The 22,161-nt window shown below is 39.6% G+C and overlaps 1 protein-coding gene across 1 annotated transcript in view; it reads left to right on the top strand.

The window, feature by feature from the left end:
• dally (division abnormally delayed protein) overlaps nucleotides 1–19,513 on the top strand; it is a 396,601-nt gene extending 377,088 nt beyond the window's left edge. Inside the window, exons 6-8 of the mRNA XM_070104663.1 lie at nucleotides 1,614–1,734; nucleotides 4,976–5,216; nucleotides 13,385–19,513. Coding sequence (XP_069960764.1) covers nucleotides 1,614–1,734; nucleotides 4,976–5,216; nucleotides 13,385–13,488 — 466 coding nt within the window. The 3' untranslated portion in view covers nucleotides 13,489–19,513. The remainder of the gene's footprint in view (nucleotides 1–1,613; nucleotides 1,735–4,975; nucleotides 5,217–13,384) is intronic.
• Nucleotides 19,514–22,161: the final 2,648 nt, after the last annotated feature.

Raw genomic sequence — 22,161 nt, 5'->3', positions numbered from 1 at the left:
TTATCTCCGTTATGCGCGCCGTGAAGGTTCTCTGTACATTTTCTAGGTCAGCAATTTCACCTGCCTTGAAAGGTGCTGTTAGTGTGCAGCAATATTCCAGCCTAGATAGAACAAGTGACCTGAAGAGTGTCATCATGGGCTTGGCATCCCTAGTTTTGAAGGTTCTCATTATCCATCCTGTCATTTTTCTAGCAGATGCGATTGATACAATGTTATGGTCCTTGAAGGTGAGATCCTCCGACATGATCACTCCCAGGTCTTTGACGTTGGTGTTTCGCTCTATTTTGTGGCCAGAATTTGTTTTGTACTCTGATGAAGATTTAATTTCCTCGTGTTTACCATATCTGAGTAATTGAAATTTCTCATCATTGAACTTCATATTGTTTTCTGCAGCCCACTGAAAGATTTGGTTGATGTCCGCCTGGAGCCTTGCAGTGTCTGCAATGGAGGACACTGTCATGCAGATTCGGGTGTCATCTGCAAAGGAAGACACGGTGCTGTGGCTGACATCCTTGTCTATGTTGGATATGAGGATGAGGAACAAGATGGGAGCGAGTACTGTGCCTTCCGGAGACGTGCTCGGTGTTATGATCACCACATAAAACAATATGAAGTTCAGTGAAGACAAATTTCAATTATTCCGCTATGGAAAACTCGAGGAAATTAAGACCGTATCAGAGTATAAAACAAATTTCAGTCACACAATGGAGCGAAAAGTTAATGTGAAGGACCTGGGAGTGATAATGTCAGAGAATTTCACTTTCAAAGACCATAACAATGCATCTATCACATCTGCTAGGAAAATGATTGGATGGATAATGAGAACCTTCAGAACTAGGGAGGCCAAGCCCATGATTTTTTCAAATCGCTTGTTCTCTCTAGGCTAGAATATTGCTGTACACTAATGACCCTTTTCAAGGCAGGCGAAACTGCAGACCTAGAAAATGTAGAGAAATTTCGCCACACACATAAATACAGAGAAGCACCTAAATTACTGGGAACAGTTGAAATTCCTTGACCTGTACTCCCTGGAATGTAAGTGAGGAAGATACATGAAAATATAAACTTGGAAAATCCTAAAGGAACTAGTCCTAAATTTGCACACGGAAATCACTCCCTACAACAGCAAAAGACTGGGCAGGCTGTGCAACATCTTCCACTGGAAAACAGGGGTGCCACGAGTACACTAAGAGACAACACAATAAGTGTCAGGGGTCCAAGACTGTTAACTGCCTCCCAGCATACATAAGAGGGATTACCAATAGACCCCTGGCTGTCTTCAAGAAGGCACTGGACAGGCATCTAAAGTCAGTACCTGACCAGCCAGGCTGTGGTTTGTACATTGATTTACGTGCGGCCAGCAGTAACAGCTTCATTGATCAGGTCCTTATCCACCACAAGACCTGGTCACAGACCAGGCCACAGGGGCATTGACCCCCGAAATACCCTCTAGATACTGTTGTGTTATATTTGTGAAAGTGAGGCTAATGTACTGGTACAAACATAACTTCACTTATGTTTGTACCAGTACTGTTGTCTGTACCAATATTGTAATATTTGTACCAGTATTGTAATATTTGTACCAGTACAGTAATATTTGTTCCATCTTACAGATATAGTAAGACTACAGCGGGTGTGGGTGTCAGTGCCCAAAAGTATAACCCGGAGGTTCGAGTCGACCATCCCGATACATCAGTGTACAGCCTGGCTGACAAGCTACGAGGCGTCAGGAGGGTCTGTTACCTGTTGTATGTTGTCTGTTAATGGGTCTGGTAGTGGGTCTGTTAGTGGACCTGTTAGTGGGTCTCTTAGTGGACCTGTTAGTGGGTCTCTTAGTGGACCTGTTAGTGGGTCTCTTAGTGGACCTGTTAGTGGGTCTCTTAGTGGACCTGTTAGTGGGTCTCTTAGTGGACCTGTTAGAGGGTCTCTTAGTGGGCCTGTTAGTGGGTCTCTTAGTGGACCTGTTAGTGGGTCTCTTAGTGGGCCTGTTAGTGGGTCTCTTAGTGGACCTGTTAGTGGGTCTCTCAGTGGGCCTGTTAGTGGGTCTCTTAGTGGACCTGTTAGTGGGTCTCTTAGTGGGCCTGTTAGTGGGTCTCTTAGTGGACCTGTTAGTGGGTCTCTTAGTGGGCCTGTTAGAGGGTCTCTTAGTGGACCTGTTAGTGGGTCTCTTAGTGGACCTGTTAGTGGGTCTCTTAGTGGACCTGTTAGTGGGTCTCTTAGTGGACCTGTTAGTGGGTCTCTTAGTGGACCTGTTAGTGGGTCTCTTAGTGAACCTGTTAGTGGGTCTCTTAGTGGACCTGTTAGTGGGTCTCTTAGTGGACCTGTTAGTGGGTCTCTTAGTGGACCTGTTAGTGGGTCTCTTAGTGGACCTGTTAGTGGGTCTCTTAGTGGACCTGCTAGTGGGTCTCTTAGTGGACCTGTTAGTGGGTCTCTTAGTGGACCTGTTAGTGGGTCTCTTAGTGGACCTGTTAGTGGGTCTCTTAGTGGACCTGTTAGTGGGTCTCTTAGTGGACCTGTTAGTGGGTCTCTTAGTGGACCTGTTAGTGGGTCTCTTAGTGGACCTGTTAGTGGGTCTCTTAGTGGACCTGTTAGTGGGGTAGTAGGAGGTAGTCAAGTTTCATTGGTGGTAGGGGAGGATCGCTCCATCTCCTCGGATCAAGAGAACCACCAGTACCAAAACACAGTTTAGATTAAGAGTTTGATGTGAATTAGTTAAGTTACTTGTTAAGTAATTAGTTAAGTTACTTGTTAAGTAATTAGTTAAGTGGTTTGTTAAGTACTTAAGTGATTTTTTAATTAGTTAAGTGACTTCTTAAGTAATTAGGTAAGTGATTTGTTAAGTAATTAATAAAATCAACATTTAAGTAATTAGTTATTTGTTTTGTAATTAGTGAAGTGATTTGTTGAGTAAATATTTAAATAATTGGTTAAGTAAATTGAAAGAGTTTAAGCATGAAAATATATGAGTTAAATAATATTTACAGCTTCACAGCTAATTTTACAAATTTACAGCTATTTATACAACTAATTTACACATTTACAGCTAATTTACAAACATTTTCATCTAAATTGCATGTATATACAGCTAATTTACAGTTAATTTACACATTTACAGCTCATTTATTAACAGTATATATACATATATTTACAGCTTTCTAGGTGGAGCACCTAGAAAGGTACAAACTTATAAATAACAACTAACACATTTTCAGGGAAGGAAAATTCTGTCACAAACCTACTGGAGTTTTATGACAAGGTGATGGAAGTAAGATACGAGAGAGACGGGTGGGTATTTTGCATCTTCTTGGACTGCAAGAAGGCCTTCGACAAAGTTCCTCACAAGAGATTAGTGAAAAAGCTAGAGGATCAGGCACATATAGTAGGAAAGGCACTTCAATGGATCAGAGAATACTTGGCAGGGTGGCAAAAATGAGTCATGGTACGCAACGAGGTGTCAAAGTGGGTGCCTGTGACAAGCAGGGTTCCACAGGGGTCAGTCCTAGGACTAGTGCTGTTTTTGGTACGTATATGTGAATGACATGATGGAAGGGATAGACTCAGAAGTGTCCCTGTTTGCAGATGATATGGAGTTAATGAGAAGAATTAAATTGGACGAGGATCAAGCAGGACTACAAAGAGACCTGGACAGGCTACAAGCCTGGTCCAGCAACTGGCTCCTTTATTTTAACCCCGCCAAATGCAAAGTCATGAAGATCAGGGAAGGGCAAAGAAGACCGCAGACAGAGTATAGGCTAGGTGGTCAAAGACTGCAAACTTCACTCAAGGGAAAGGATCCTGGGGTGAGTATAATACCGAGCATATCTGAGGTGCACATCAACCAGATAACTGCTGCAGTATATGGGTGCTTGGCAAACCTAAGAATAGTGTTCCAATACCTTGGTAAGGAATCATTCAAGACTCTGTACACTGTGTACGTCAGGCCTATATTGGAGTATGCAGCACCAGTTTGGAAAACACATCTGGTCAAGCACTTCAAGAAATTAGAGAAAGTGCAAAGGTTTGCAACAAGACTAGTCCCAGAGCTAAGTAAGGGTTATGTCCTATGAAGGAAAGCTAAGGGAAACTGGCCTCACGACACTGGAGGACAGGAGGGTTAAGGGAGACATGATAACGACATACAAAATGCTGTGTGGAATAGACAAGGTGGACAGAGACAGGATGTTCCAGAGAAGGGACACAGAAACAAGGGGTCACAATTGGAAATGGAAGACTCAGATGAGTCAGAGGGATGTTAGGAAGTATTTCTTCAGTCATAGAGTTGTCAGGAAGTGGAATAGCCTAGCAAGTGATGTAGTGGGGGCAGGAACCATACACAGCTTTAAGATGAGGTATGATAAAGCTCATGGAGCAGGGAGGGAGAGGACCTAGTAGCAATCAATGAAGAGGCGGGGCCAGGAGCTGTGACTTGACCCCTGCAACCACAAGTAGATGAGTACATTTACAGTTACTTCTTATTTATAATTTACAGAGTATCAGCTTATTTACAGCTAACTTACATTAATTTTCACCTATTTACTGGCAACTTACACCTATTTACATGCATTTTACACTTTACACCTATTTACAGACAATTTACACCTATTTACAGGCAATTTACACACATTTACTTATAATTTACAGGCAGTTTACACCTATTTATAGGCAGCTTACAGCTATTTACAAAAATTTACGCATATTTATACCTATTTATAGGCAGCTTAGTTAATTACAGTAATTTACTCATATTTGTACTTATTTACAGGCAATTTACACTTCTTTTTACACATGTTTACAACTGATTTTCCCCTATTTACAGCTAATTTACACTTATTTACAGCTAATTTACACTTATTTACAGCTAATTTATACCAATTTAAAGCTAAATTAAACCTATTTACAGTTTACATACATTTACAGCTATATACACCTATTTACAGGCAATTTACAACTACAGCTGATTTACCATCTTTTACAGCTTGTGCTGACGCAGCTGACGTGGTTGCCGAAATCAGAGGCTCGTCGTCGTCAAACTGAGGGAGAGGGGTCAGGAGGGGGGTCAGGAGGCGTGGAGACCCCAGTAGTCGGGGATCGTAGTCGTCACCCTGGTAGTGATGATGATGACGAATACTACAACGAGTACTATGATGACTACTACAATGATAGTGGCTCAGGGTCAGGTAGTCACAAGGTGGAGACTACCATGATACCACACCATAGTAAGTATGGTAGTCTTGTGTGGTAGTCATGTATGGTAGTCTTGTGTGGTAGTCTTGTGTGGTAGTCTTGTGTGGTAGTCATGTATGGTAGTCTCATGTGGTAGTCTTGTGTGGTAGTCTTGTGTGGTAGTCTTGTGTGATAAGATAAGATAAGATAAGATAAGATTTCGTTCGGATTTTTAACCCCGGAGGGTTAGCCACCCAGGATAACCCAAGAAAGTCAGTGCGTCATCAGGGACTGTCTAACTTATTTCCATTGGGGTCCTTAATCTTGTCCCCCAGGATGCGACCCACACCAGTCGACTAACACCCAGGTACCTATTTGCTGCTAGGTGAACAGGACAACAGGTGTAAGGAAACGTGTCGAAATGTTTCCACCCGCCGGGAATCGAACCCGGGCCCTCCGTGTGTGAAGCGGGAGCTTTAGCCACCAGTCTCATGTGGTAGTCTTGTGTGGTAGTCATGTATGGTAGTCTCATGTGGTAGTCTTGCGTGGTAGTCTTGTGTGGTAGTCATGTATGGTAGTTTTGTGTGGTAGTCTTGTGTGGTAGTCATGTATGGTAGTCTCATGTGGTAGTCATGTATGGTAGTCTTGTGTGGTAGTCTTGTGTGGTAGTCTTGAATGGTAGTCTTGTGTGGTAGTCATGTATGGTAGTCTCATGTGGTAGTCTTGTGTGGTAGTCTTGTGTGGTAGTCATGTATGGTAGTCTCATGTGGTAGTCTTGTATGGTAGTCTTGTGTGGTAGTCTTGTATGGTAGTCTTGTATGGTAGTCTTGTATGGTAGTCTTGTGTGGTAGTCTTGTATGGTAGTCTTGTATGGTAGTCTTGTGTGGTAGTCTTGTGTGGTAGTCTTGTATGGTAGTCTTGTATGGTAGCCTTGTATGGTAGTTTTGTGTGGTAGTCTTGTATGGTAGTCTTGTACCTGGAGTTTACCTGGAGAGAGTTCCGGGGGTCAACGCCCCCGCGGCCCGGTCTGTGACCAGGCCTCCTGGTGGATCAGAGCCTGATCAACCAGGCTGTTACTGCTGGCTGCACGCAAACCAACATACAAGCCACAGCCCGGCTGGTCAGGAACCGACTTTAGGTGCTTGTCCAGTGCCAGCTTGAAGACTGCCAGGGGTCTGTTGGTAATCCCCCTTATGTATGCTGGGAGGCAGTTGAACAGTCTCGGGCCCCTGACACTTATTGTATGGTCTCTTAACGTGCTAGTGACACCCCTGCTTTTCATTGGGGGGATGTTGCATCGTCTGCCAAGTCTTTTGCTTTTGTAGTGAGTGGTAGTCTTGTGTGGTAGTCTTGTATGGTAGTCTTGTGTGGTAGTCTTGTATGGTAGTCTTGTATGGTAGTCTTGTATGGTAGTCTTGTGTGGTAGCCTTGTATGGTAGTCTTGTATGGTAGTCTTGTGTGGTAGTCTTGTGTGGTAGTCTTGTGTTGTAGTCTTGTATGGTAGTCTTGTGTGGTAGTCTTGTATGGTAGTCTTGTATGGTAGTCATGTATGGTAGTCTTGTGTGATAGTCTTGTATGGTAGTCTTGTATGGTAGTCTTGTGTGGTAGTCTTGTGTGGTAGTCTTGTATGGTAGTCTTGTGTGGTAGTCTTGTATGGTAGTCTTGTATGTTAGTCTTGTATGGTAGTCTTGTATGGTAGTCTTGTGTGGTAGTCTTGTATGGTAGTCTTGTGTGGTAGTCTTGTGTGGTAGTCTTGTGTGGTAGTCTTGTATGGTAGTCTTGTGTGGTAGTCTTGTATGGTAGTCTTGTATGGTAGTCTTGTATGGTAGTCTTGTGTGGTAGTCTTGTGTGGTAGTCTCATATGGTAGTCTTGTATGGTAGTCTTGTATGGTAGTCTTGTGTGGTAGTCTTGTATGGTAGTCTTGTGTGGTAGTCTTGTTTGGTAGTCTTGTATGGTAGTCTTGTGTGGTAGTCTTGTGTGGTAGTCTTGTATGGTAGTCTTGTATGGTAGTCTTGTATGGTAGTCTTGTATGGTAGTCTTGTATGGTAGTCTTGTATGGTAGTCTTGTGTGGTAGTCTTGTATGGTAGTCTTGTGTGGTAGTCTTGTATGGTAGTCTTGTATGGTAGTCTTGTATGGTAGTCTTGTATTGTAGTCTTGTGTGGTAGTCTTGTATGGTAGTCTTGTATGGTAGTCTTGTGTGGTAGTCTTGTATGGTAGTCTTGTGTGGTAGTCTTGTATGGTAGTCTTGTATGGTAGTCTTGTATGGTAGTCTTGTGTGGTAATCTTGTATGGTAGTCTTGTGTGGTAGTCTTGTATGGTAGTCTTGTATGGTAGTCTTGTGTGGTAGTCTTGTATGGTAGTCTTGTGTGGTAGTCTTGTATGGTAGTCTTGTATGGTAGTCTTGTATGGTAGTCTTGTGTGGTAATCTTGTATGGTAGTCTTGTGTGGTAGTCTTGTGTGGTAATCTTGTATTGTAGTCTTGTATGATAGTCTTGTATGGTAGTCTTGTGTGGTAGTCTTGTGTGGTAGTCTTGTGTGGTAGTCTTGTATGGTAGTCTTGTATGGTAGTCTTGTATGGTAGTCTTGTATGGTAGTCTTGTGTGGTAGTCTTGTGTGGTAGTCTTGTATGGTAGTCTTGTGTGGTAGTCTTGTATGGTAGTCTTGTGTGGTAGTCTTGTATGGTAGTCTTGTGTGGTAATCTTGTATGGTAGTCTTGTATGGTAGTCTTGTATGGTAGTCTTGTGTGGTAGTCTTGTATGGTAGTCTTGTATGGTAGTCTTGTATTGTAAGTCTTGTGTGGTAGTCTTGTATGGTAGTCTTGTGTGGTACTCTTGTGTGGTAGTCTTGTGTGGTAGTCTTGTATGGTAGTCGTGTGGTAGTCTTGTATGGTAGTCTTGTATGGTAGTCTTGTATGGTAGTCTTGTATGGTATGGTGATACCAAACAGATTTGGAAAAAGTCATGTACAGTTCAGGATATTTATTAAAGGATACATTTTGCCACAAGCGAGTTTTTCAGTCCTAATGCAGAGATAACTAAGAAAACGAGTATATATAGTGGTAGCAGTCAGGTGGAGTGTCCCATGGGTGGTAGTAGTAGTAGTAGTGGAACTTATGTGGTGAAATGGGTTGGGTTAGAGAAGGACGTGTTGACATCATGTTACAGCGGTCTCCAGAATGGGTAACATCCTGTTGATTAGCAATTTTGAGATACTGGAACTACCAGACTTTTGATGGATAATGTTACTGACAGCAATTAGGTCAGCTTCTATACTTTGGCCGTCTTAAATTGTCTTCTTTAATCACTAGTTTAGCCTCACTGAATTTCACGAAGTGTCCAACACCGTCCCTGTTTTGAACAAACGCGTTTTTACGGTCATCATTTCTGCAAGCATTTTTGTGTTCTGTGATCCTAATATCCAGAGATCTGGCTGTTTCCCCAACATATACTTTGTCACACCTCCACATGGTATGGTCTATATTCCTGCACTTTTACCAGAATCATGCTTGGGTTTTTATACCAGGTTCCTAATAGTAGTTCATGACTTGGTAGATATTTTAGCTAGTGTTCTGTCAAATATTTTGGAAACATTAGTTGTAATGTTGCTGACTGGTAAAACGATGTAACTTGGAGGCTTTTCTTCAACATGATTGTTGTTGGCCTTGTTGAGGATACATGTCACACATTTCCTGCAGTCGCGTATGAAGTGTAGGGGAAAGTGTTAAGATTTGAAACTATCATTTACTGTCTTCAATCCAGCAGTTTTCTCTTGCTTGCTGATGTATGTTCGAGATAGCAGCATCTTCCACAACAAACCTGTCATCAACATCAAACACCTGCGGAGGTTTGTAGTCACCCTCAGAGATAATCGTAGTGAGCTTGGCCAGGAACACTTCTGTGTCAGGATGGTCAACAGTGTCTCTCTCACTGAACTTTATATTAAGCAACTCACTGTACACTAACTGGCCTTCCTCCTCACACATAATTATATAATTTGATAAAGCATTTTGAAAATTAAGACACATGTCTGCCCGAAATGCCCTGGCATGATAGTGGCTTTCTTTAAAGAATAAAAGAATAAAGATTTTATTTATTTGCAAAGGTTACAATATGTAATTACAATTTTGATTTGTTAAGTACACAAAGAAAGCCACTATCATACCTGGGCATTTCAGGCTGACTAATCCAAGTACAGTGGACCCCCGCCTAACGATATTATTTCATTCCAAAAGTCTGTTTTGGTGCCGTTATAGACCGAATTTGTTCCCATAAGAAATATTGTAAATTAGATTAGTCCGTTTCAGACCCCCAAAAATACACCTACAAAAGCACTTACAAAAATACACTTACATAATTGGTCGAGTTGGGAGCTGATCGTTAGGCGGGGGTCCACTGTACATAATAACTAATTAAGTCTAGACAAGTTAAGAATGGTTAACTTTTTAATAAATCTTTGTTTTATCTTCATACTAATGTGAGGTAGTCAAGGTGGAGGTTTGTACTTAACAAATCAAAATTGTAATTACACATTATAACCTTTGCAAAGAAATAAAATCTTTATCTTTTATCATCATTGATGAAATGTTTCGCCTACACAGTAGGTTTCTTCAGTCAGATAGAGGAAGAAATAGTAGTGAAATAAAGATGGTGTAGTCAGTCCATCAACCTTGGAGAAAAGGTATTTGAGGAAGTCAGTCCCTCAGCCTGGAGAAGAATTCAGCTCCATGGTCTGGAACGATATCATTCCAGACCATGTTGGAGTTAAATGTTCTATATATATATTAGGCACAGTAATATATGCGTATAACTCACGAAATTGTAATGACACGATTGCAAACAAACCATACCACGGGCGGGGATAGAACCTGCAATCAGAGAGTCTCAAAACTCCAGACCGTCGCGTTAGCCACGATTTCGTGAGTCATGTTAATGGCTTTAAGGGGACTTGAGCTAGAATTCGTCACGGCCATGCTGGCTGGAGATTCATCTGTAAAAGCTTGCATTTGTGGTCACAGTGGTGCCTATGCTAACCTTCCTATGGTGTACAAATATACCTAGTTGGACGAATCTTTTTGTGGCTAGCTGGTCCAGTGGCCAACGCGACAGTCTGGAGTTTTGAGACTCTCTGATCACGGGTTCTATCCCTGCCCGTGGTATGGTTTGTTTGCAATCGTGTCATTACGATTTCGTGAGTCATGTTAACGGCTTTGAGGGGACTTGAGCTAGAGTTCGTCATGGCCACGCTGGCTGGAGATTCGTCTGTAAAAACTTGCATTTGTGGTCACAGTGGTGCCTATGCTAACCTTCCTATGATGTAGAAATATACCTAGTTGGACGAATTTTATTGTGGCTAGCTGGTCCAGTGGCTAACACAATGGTCTGGAGTTTTGAGACTCTGATCGCGGGTTCTATCCCCGTCCGTGGTATGGTTTATATAAGCATATATTTTATATTAAGTTCAAACTCTTGAAGAATGGGGAAGGGGGGGGTTGCCTGGCTCAGGAATGGGTGATCATCCACGCTGTAGCTTTTAGTTGGGTTATTAATGGTTTCAGGTGATAAGTTGTAACAGATCCCCAAGCACAAATACCATAGGTGAGATAAGGCTAGATTAGAGAGTGGTACAGTTTAAGTAGTATTGTTTGGATACATAGTACCATATCTTCGAAAGGATACCTACTGTTTTTGACACCTTCTTGGCTATATGTTTTATATGGGTCTGAAATTTAAGGTTGCAGTCAAGGTGAAGACCTAAAAATTTGACGTGTGTCTTCTGATGGGGAACTATTGATCAATATGTTAAATTGGATATTTAAAGTTTTGTTTGCAAACAGCATGTAGTAAGTTTTGTCTAAACTGAGAGTGAGTTTGTTGGTCATCGTCCATGTAGATATTTTTGGTCGGATCTGAGTGGAAGAAGACATAAGTAGTGTTTTCTATGAATAGAACTGGTTTAAAGAGTTGAGATGCATTGGGAATGTCATTGATGTAAATAAGAATGAGCAGAGGGCCCAGCACTCTGTCTTGGGGCACTCCTATGGTTACAGGCAGAGTTGATGAGGTTACACCAACAGTATGGAGACATACTGTTGTCTATTGCTAAGATAAGACATTAGGTATTCAAGGGAATGTCCTCTGACCCTATAATGTTCTAGTTTAAGGTGCAAGAGATTGTGGTCCACCATATCGAATGCTTTTTGTAGGTCTATGAAGAGCCCCAGAGGATATTAATTTTTTTCCAAGCATTGAATGTAGCAGTTTAAGCATTTGTAAAATTGCATTGTTTGTACTTTTTTTTCAGCCTAAACCCAAACTGGTAGGAGTTAAGTATGTTGTGAGATATTAGGTTGGAGTAAACTTGCTTATGTATCATTTTTTTGTAGATTTAGGATAGTAATGGCAAGTTTGATATAGACCTATAGTTATTCACTTCAGTTGGATCTCCTCCTTTGAGGATCAGGGTTACCCTTTGCTGTCTTGAGCCTAGATAGAACAAGCGACCTGAAGAGTGTCACCATGGGCTTGGCATCCCTAGTTTTGAAGGTTCTCATTATCTATCTTGTCATTTTTCTAGCAGATGCGATTAATACAATGTTATGGTCCTTGAAGGTGAGATCCTCCAACATTATCACTTCCATGTCTTTGACGTTGGTTTTTCGCTCTATTTTGTGGCTGGAATTTGTTTTGTACTCTGATGAAGTTTTAATTTCCTCATGTTTACCATATTGGAGTAATTTAAATTTCTCATCGTTGAACTTCATATTATTTTCTGCAGCCCATTGAAAGATTTGGTTGATGTCCGCCTGGAGCCTTGCAGTGTCTGCAATGGAAGACACTGTCATGCAAATTCAGGTGTCATCTGCAAAGGAAGATACAGTGCTGTGGCTGACATCCTTGTCTATGTCAGATATGAGGATGAGAAACAAGATGGGAGCGAGTACCGTGCCTTGCGGAACAGAGCTTTTCACCGTAGCCACCTCAGACTTTACTCTGTTGACTACTACTCTTTGTGTTCTGTTTGTTAGGAAATTATAGATCCATCTACCAACTTTTCCTGTTATTCCTTTAGCACGCATTTTGTGCGCTATTACGCCATGGTCACACTTGTCAAAGGCTTTTGCAAAGTCTGTATATATTACATCTGCATTCTTTTTGTCTTCTAGTGCATCTAGGACCTTGTCGTAGTGATCCAGTAGTTGGGACAGACAGGAGCGACCTGCTCTAAACCCATGTTGCCCTGGGTTGTGTAATTGATGGGTATCTAGATGGGTGGCAATCTTGCTTCTTAGGTCCTTTCAAAGATTTTTATGATATGGGATGTTAGTGCTATCGGTCTGTAGTTCTTTGCTATTGCTTTACTGCCACCTTTGTGGAGTGGGGCTATGTCTGTTGTTTTTAGTAACTGTGGGATGACCCCCGTGTCCATGCTCCCTCTCCATAGGATGGTAAAAGCACGTGATAGGGGCTTCTTGCAGTTCTTGATGAACACGGAGTTCCACGAGTCTGGCCCTGGGGCAGAGTGCATGGGCATGTCATTTATCACCTGTTCCAAGTCATTTGGCATCAGGATAACATGAGATAGGCTTGTGTTTACCAAATTCTGTGGCTCTCTCATAAAAAATTAATTTAGATCTTCGACTCTCGGTCTGGTTAGCGGCTTGCTAAAATCTGAGTCATATTGGGACTTTAATAGCTCACTCATGGATAATTTCCAGGAAGAGAGTCATTCACTGGAGTACAGTGGACCCCCGACTTACGAACAGCTCCCAACTCGAACAATTATGTAAGTGTATTTTTGTAAGTGCTTCTGTAAGTGTATTTTTGGGGGTCTGAAACGGACTAATCTAATTTACAATATACCTTATGGGAGCAAATTCGTTCGGTAACGGCACCCGAACAGCCTTCTGGAACGAATTAATATCGTAAGTCGGGGGTCCACTGTATTTGAGGCTGGGATTTTGATTACTAGTTTTGATCCAGTAGTAGAGAAAAAGATATTAAGTTTATTGGCAGTGTCTGTAGGCTGGATGTGAGGTTTATCTGGTTTAGTTAAGTTTATATCTCTGTTTCTATACAGTTTTCAAGAGCCCAGGATTTCAGAGAGGGTTTTCCCGGTCTTTTTTCATTTTTTCGTGAGAGTTGACTGTATATAGAGGAATTATGTAGAGAACTGACTGTAATGTTTCTTCATATAAAAATAATGCTTATTATATTTTCCAGAAACTACAACAATCTCGGAAATAGGATCATCTGGTCAACTTGGAAGCAGTGTGCTGGTGTTGCTGTTGACTGTGGCTACAGCCATATATGTCTTCTATGGCTAATGTCTGCCACTGAGCTTGCTCCCAGAATACCTCAGACGTTCCGACAAAACGCTCTCAATATTCCAACATTGGTGGAATATATCGACCAATACCTGAGTCCTCACAGCAATACTCCCAGATAATCGCTGTAACACAGTGTTATTAGACCTAGTACTACCCTGTGTGTTGCACAACACTGTTACTAGACCTAGTACTACCCTGTGTGTTGCACAACACAGTGTTACTAAGCCTAGTACTGCCCTGTGTGTTGCACAACACAGTGTTACTAAGCCAAGTACTGCCCTGTGTGTTGTGCAACACTATGTTACTAGACCTAGTACTGCCCTGTGTGTTGCAAAACATAGTGTTGCTAAGCCTAGTACTACCCTGTGTGTTGCACAATACAGTGTTACTAAGCCTAGTACTACCCTGTGTGTTGCACAACACAGTGTTACTAAGCCTAGTACTACCCTGTGTGTTGCACAACACTGTTACTAGACCTAGTACTGCCCTGTGTGTTGCAAAACATAGTGTTGCTAAGCCTAGTACTACCCTGTGTGTTGCACAATACAGTGTTACTAGACCTAGTACTACCCTGTGTGTTGCACAACATCTGAAGCTCGGCAACTTTCACAAATTCATCCTGGTTGACATTTATGACCCAGTACGATTTATTTTGTATCACTACAGCTGTAAATACATCTCATACTTTGACATAGTTAGGAATGAGAAATTTGTATATTAAATGCCACTTTAAACACCAAAAAAACCAAGTGTACTGTTAGGGTTTTATGTGAGTGAATGTGGCCCTCCAAAAACCATGTCTCTCGTTTATTTAATATTGTTTTTTAAGTTAAAAAAGCATAAATTGCACTCTTTTATAGTGCTGTATAGCCCTTGTGGCTTAGTGCTTCTTTTTGATTATAACAATAATAATGCACTCTTTTATTTTCCGATCTTTCAGCTCAGTGTTTATGCTGTGTTAGAACCTTCATGAGAGAGTTTATAGAACCTTCATGAGGGGGTTTAAATTGAGTTGAATGTGCCTGGGAGCTCACGTTTTATTATATTTATTTAAACCTTAAGACGTGATTATTGATGCCAAGCATCTTCTGACCCCACTGTGTGATAATTCTGACCCCCCACTATGTAATTTGACCCCCATTGTGTATTAATTTTAACCCCCACTGTGTAATTTGAACCCCATTGTGTATTAATTTAACTCCTACTGTATAATTTGACCACCACTGTATAATTTGACCCCACTGTGTATTAATTTTAACCCCCACTATGTAATTGGTATTGCAGTAAGTTAATGCATTATGTATTCCACTTGTTTATGTAAAAAAATATCCTGGATAATCAAAATTAAGTATCAAATTGATGCTGGGGATCAAACCTCGACTGGAAGAGTCATTACCTGATTACCGAGAACTGCATTATTTTGGCCCTCGGAAAAAAAAGTAATTGCATTTTTTCATAAAAAAATTTAGTAGGCTTATTAACTTGTTGATTTTCTTGCCAATTTGTTTGTGTTTAATGTTTCATTGTGCCTAATTTATGTACGAATTTGGTTCTAATGCAGGAGTCGAGATACCGGTGATAGACATGCTTGTGTAGTATGTATACATAATACACAAGTATATCTATTACTAACAGAGAGACCAGCTGCTACGTATGAATTACCGTAGTATTGATGTAGAAAATACTACACATATACGCTTTTGTTTTGTTTTCTCATTCGGACGCTTGTGGCTTGCATCGCAATATTTCCGTTCAGCAATTTCCTTTTGCATTTAAGTAAAAAGTATAACTCTTACTTTAATCAGAGCCAGAGATCAATGTGTGAAGATCACATCTATTTATTTACCTCCAATATCTCTTTCTTTATACTTTAAGGCAGGGTCACCTATGTTAAATAATTGTTTACTGGTAACTACACACATTTTGACTTATTTCTACATTTGACATTTTGACTTTCTCCATCTTACTTTTTGACTTCTCCATCTGACATTTTGACTTCTTCCATCTATCAAAGTTGATGTTACTTCTTCACCGATGAACAACTTATTCATAGCCTTGTGCCTTACATCACAAACGATCACACAATTTGACATTAACACCAGTCATCAATCTATTGATGTACTGTAGTATTTGATTTGTGATATAAAAAGTTCCTCAAATATATCATAGTATATTGTGAAGTTGCAAGGAGGTAGAGACTGTCTGAAACTCACTGTTCATGGAAAAAATTTTGATATATAAAAATTAATGATAGGTTCCAAACACTATGAAATCTGAAATTATGCTATAATAGGGAAATTAATGTTAGGTTCCAAACATTTTTTAAGTCTGAAGTCTATGACATATAAGGATTAAGAACAACTTTATTGGCGTAAAGAGGGGAAATTTCATGTGCAATATTGTGCTAAACATACTTAAGTATAGTATTATAGCATATAAATGAAAAAAATGAAATGACATAGCAACAATATTTAGGGAAATATTTAGGGAAATATAGGGAAGTTAGTGTTAGGTTCCAAACATTATGAAATCTAAAGTCTATGATATATAGGGGAATTAGTGTAAAGTTCCAAAGATCTTTTATACACAAGTGAGGGAAGCATAGGTTCAATATAAGTTCACTTCTTACTTTGTGTTTTCTGAAAAAATATTGCCCTTCTCTCCTACATAGCCTAACCTGAGCAGTTTTTCATAGCTTTTAACAATTTACTGTCAATTCCTTCCATTTGCTAGACCAGTTGCATTGTTCTTTATCTACTCTCTCTGCTAGAACAGTTGCATTGTTCTTTATCTACTCTCTCTGCTAGAACAGTTACATTGTTCTTTATCTACTCTCTGCTAGAACAGTTACATTGTTCTTTATCTACTCTCTGCTAGAACAGTTACATTGTTCTTTATCGACTCTTTGCTAAAACAGCCACAATTTTCTTTCACCCTTCTATTGTACTTTTGCAAATTCCTGAAGGCAATTACTTTTGATTTGCATATCTCTATCCTATATCTGTCCTGTTCCTATACAATCTTGCTCTTGGTGTCTCCCATAACATTTTCAGTAACACTTCTGCCATTTACTTTACTGAGAAACTTTATAAAGTTAGTCTACAATGTTAGCACTCTTCCTCTAATGTAATGGAACTATCCAGGAATTCTGCTGATGTTTAGGTACCTTCTCTCGTGCATACAGGAGGGACCCACACTATGGCGATTTGCTAATATGGATGTTTCAAATTATAGCCAAAAAATTGGGGAACAAATTTGCATCATAAATACTTGATATGGTTTAAGGAATGTCTAACAAATGTCTTTCACAAGGATACAGATTTATGGTGTAATAAGTAGTAGTCTGCCTGAGATATTACAAGTACTTTGTAGAAGAATCAAAGCCACAGAGCTATAGTGGAAATAATCTACAGTTAACACATTTAGGAAGCTAGACAGTGTTTCATTTGGGGTCAGATCTAAATACTCTCAAAATTTCCTCTCTTAATTGCAGGTTAATTGTTAGGAGAGACACAACGGCAGTGAAGTCTTTACTTCTGTAAGATGTTAGGCAACACTGGGGTTTTTCAATGACTCAAAAAAGCCCAAAATTGGATGAAATGTATAAATACATACAGCCAGGTCTCAATTAGTATGAATAATGAATCCCATGAAGTGGTTGCACTGTTTGAATTATATGTAATTTTTGCACACGCTTTGAAGAGTTTAGGGAAACAACTAACATTAATTCAGCACTAAATTGAAATTTGCACTAATCAAAGTGGGACAAATGTTGTATCTTGTTACCAACTTCTGCCAGCTGGCTATTGTACCCACCAAGTTTTTTCTTGACTTAATTTTCCTGGATCTAACATCACCAAGATACTGCCACACACACATACTGTCACTCAATTTGAAATGCAATGCTGCAAAATTTTGCAATCACAAACAACACTGGAGTATTTTTGTGGAATTTTGATTTTGAGAAGTAAGATGGTCTTGCCTCTTTCATATATCAGCTAAAATCTGTTGAATTTTAAGAACAAGCCTTGATATATAACTTTCAGATCTACCTGTAACGTGCATTTTCTATCATATATATGATAGCCAGAATATTTTTCTCCTGGGACGTCTTCCTGCTGGTATAACCATGAGCATAACTGAGAATTTGAAATCCCACTTCAGAGTCAAAGTCAAAGATTTATTTATTTTTGATTATAATAATTTTTCCACGTGATATAATATTTGTACAGTGATGGCTGACATCTGGTTGTGCTTGCAGAAAGCCTATACAGTGGACCCCCGGTTAATGATATTTTTTCACTCCAGAAGTATGTTCAGGTGCCAGTACTGACCGAATTTGTTCCCATAAGGAATATTGTGAAGTAGATTAGTCCATTTCAGACCCCCAAACATACACGTACAAACGCACTTACATAAATACACTTACATAATTGGTCACATTTGGAGGTAATCGTTATGCGGGGGTCCACTGTAGTTATACGGAACATTTCTGGCAAGCTTAAGCCTAACTTAACACTGCAATGGCAATAATTATTATTATATATATGAACATTAAAGGTATACAAACAACAAATTTAGGCATTACAACTACAGCAAACAAACAGACAATTATTTTTTTAAAGTTGAATTATGATTACAAGTAATTGGAATAAGAATATATAGTTTTTAACATATTTGTGGTTGAAAGAATTGTTTAACATATTTAACTTACTGAGCATTACTGACACTCAGATACTGAGCATTACTGACACTCAGATTACTTACTGAGCATTACTGACACTCAGATACTGAACATTACTGACACTCAGATACTGAACATTACTGACACTCAGATACTGAACATTACTGACACTCAGATTACTTACTGAACATTACTGACACTCAGATACTGAACATTACTGACACTCAGATTACTTACTGAACATTACTGACACTCAGATACTGAACATTACTGACACTCAGATACTGAACATTACTGACACTCAGATACTGAACATTACTAACACTCAGATTACTTACTGAACATTACTGACACTCAGATACTGAACATTACTGACACTCAGATTACTTACTGAACATTACTGACACTCAGATACTGAACATTACTGACACTCAGATTACTTACTGAACATTACTGACACTCAGATACTGAACATTACTGACACTCAGATTACTTACTGAACATTACTAACACTCAGATACTGAACATTACTGACACTCAGATTACTTACTGAACATTACTGACACTCAGATACTGAACATTACTGACACTCAGATACTGAACATTACTGACACTCAGATACTGAACATTACTGACACTCAGATACTGAACATTACTGACACTCAGATACTGAACATTACTGACACTCAGATTACTTACTGAACATTACTGACACTCAGATACTGAACATTACTGACACTCAGATTACTTACTGAACATTACTGACACTCAGATACTGAACATTACTGACACTCAGATACTGAACATTACTGACACTCAGATTACTTACTGAACATTACTGACACTCAGATTACTTACTGAACATTACTGACACTCAGATTACTTACTGAACATTACTGACACTCAGACACTGAACATTACTGACACTCAGATTACTTACTGAACATTACTGATACTCAGATACTGAACATTACTGACACTCAGATACTGAACATTACTGACACTCAGATTACTTATTGCACATTACTGATACTCAGATACTGAACATTACTGACACTCAGATACTGATCATTACTGACACTCAGATACTGAACATTACTGATACTCAGATACTGAACATTACTGACACTCAGATACTGATCATTACTGACACTCAGATACTGAACATTACTGACACTCAGATTACTTACTGAGCATTAATGACACTCAGATACTGAACATTACTGACACTCAGATACTGAACATTACTGACACTCAGATACTGAACATTACTGACACTCAGATTACTTACTGAGCATTAATGACACTCAGATACTGAGCATTACTGACACTCAGATTACTGACACTCAGATACTGAACATTACTGACACTCAGATACTGAACATTACTGACACTCAGATACTGAACATTACTGACACTCAGATACTGAACATTACTGACACTCAGACACTGAACATTACTGACACTCAGACACTGAACATTACTGACACTCAGACACTGAATATTACTGACACTCAGACACTGAACATTACTGACACTCAGATACTGAACATTACTGACACTCAGATTACTTACTGAACATTACTGACACTCAGGTACTGAACATTACTGACACTCAGATACTGAACATTACTGACACTCAGGTACTGAACATTACTGACACTCAGGTACTGAACATTACTGACACTCAGATACTGAACATTACTGACACTCAGATACTGAACATTACTGACACTCAGATACTGAACATTACTGACACTCAGATACTGAACATTACTGACACTCAGATTACTTACTGAGCATTAATGACACTCAGATACTGAGCATTACTGACACTCAGATTACTTACTGAGCATTACTGATACTCAGATACTGATCATTACTGACACTCAGATACTGAACATTACTGACACTCAGATTACTTACTGAGCATTAATGACACTCAGATACTGAACATTACTGACACTCAGATACTGAACATTACTGACACTCAGATACTGAACATTACTGACACTCAGATACTGAACATTACTGACACTCAGATACTGAGCATTACTGACACTCAGATTACTTACTGAGCATTACTGACACACAGATACTGAACATTACTGACACTCAGATACTGAACATTACTGACACTCAGATACTGAACATTACTGACACTCAGATTACTTACTGAGCATTACTGACACTCAGATACTGAACATTACTGACACTCAGATACTGAGCATTACTGACACTCAGATTACTTACTGAGCATTACTGACACTCAGATTACTTACTGAGCATTACTGACACACAGATACTGAACATTACTGACACTCAGATACTGAACATTACTGACACTCAGATACTGAGCATTACTGACACTCAGATACTGAGCATTACTGACACTCAGATACTGAACATTACTGACACTCAGACACTGAACATTACTGACACTCAGACACTGAACATTACTGACACTCAGGTACTGAACATTACTGACACTCAGATACTGAACATTACTGACACTCAGACACTGAACATTACTGACACTCAGACACTGAACATTACTGACACTCAGGTACTGAACATTACTGACACACAGATACTGAACATTACTGACACTCAGATACTGAACATTACTGACACTCAGATACTGAACATTACTGACACTCAGGTACTGAACATTACTGACACTCAGATACTGAACATTACTGACACTCAGACACTGAACATTACTGACACTCAGATACTGAACATTACTGACACTCAGACACTGAACATTACTGACACTCAGATACTGAACATTACTGACACTCAGACACTGAACATTACTGACACTCAGGTACTGAACATTACTGACACTCAGACACTGAACATTACTGACACTCAGACACTGAACATTACTGACACTCAGATACTGAACATTACTGACACTCAGATACTGAACATTACTGACACTCAGATACTGAACATTACTGACACTCAGATACTGAACATTACTGACACTCAGGTACTGAACATTACTGACACTCGGATACTGAACATTACTGACACTCGGATACTGAACATTACTGACACTCAGGCACTGAACATTACTGACACTCAGACACTGAACATTACTGACACTCAGACACTGAACATTACTGACACTCAGACACTGAACATTACTGACACTCAGACACTGAACATTACTGACACTCAGATACTGAACATTACTGACACTCAGATACTGAACATTACTGACACTCAGATACTGAACATTACTGACACTCAGGTACTGAACATTACTGACACTCAGACACTGAACATTACTGACACTCAGATACTGAACATTACTGACACTCAGGTACTGAACATTACTTGCATGAGCTACATCTTTGGATCAGACTGTTACATAGGCAGCCCTGCCTTAAATATTTTTTTGGTTCTATTTTCTGTAATCACATTTTTGGTTCTATTTTCATTATTGTACGAGTCGTGTAAGGTGACATTATGGCAGTTTTATTGAAGGAATTTACATTGTACTGTATAAATCTTTTTGATTTGGAAATACTGCTATGACTCCACTGCTTGTATAATTTATATTATATACAGGCGGGTCAGAGTGTTACAGCATTGCTCTAATGATTTAATTTTGAGTATGGTTGACTTTGAGAGCAGGGTATAGCCCAATTTAGTGCCCTACCTCCTCCCAATCATACACATGCATGATACCAGTAAACATACATACGTATATAATCACAAAGCCACCACACATGCAGAATTTGACTTTCACTTTGTTATGGCTGTAAAAATATTACTGTTTCCCATTAAAATTTAGAATATAAACCAGGGAATGGGCAGGATTTGAACCCAGGGCAAGCAAGTGCTTACACTAGCACTCGCTAGCCCTGGGTTCTAATCCCACACCAGTCCGTGGTTTGTTTACAATCGTATTAGTGCGATTTACAATATATATAGTCATCCACATCCATTTATAAAAATATTTGTACAGTATA

Source organism: Cherax quadricarinatus, chromosome 93 (genome assembly GCF_038502225.1).
Source record: "Cherax quadricarinatus isolate ZL_2023a chromosome 93, ASM3850222v1, whole genome shotgun sequence".
Taxonomy (NCBI): domain Eukaryota; kingdom Metazoa; phylum Arthropoda; class Malacostraca; order Decapoda; family Parastacidae; genus Cherax; species Cherax quadricarinatus.
This window is presented reverse-complemented; position numbering and strand designations above follow the sequence as displayed.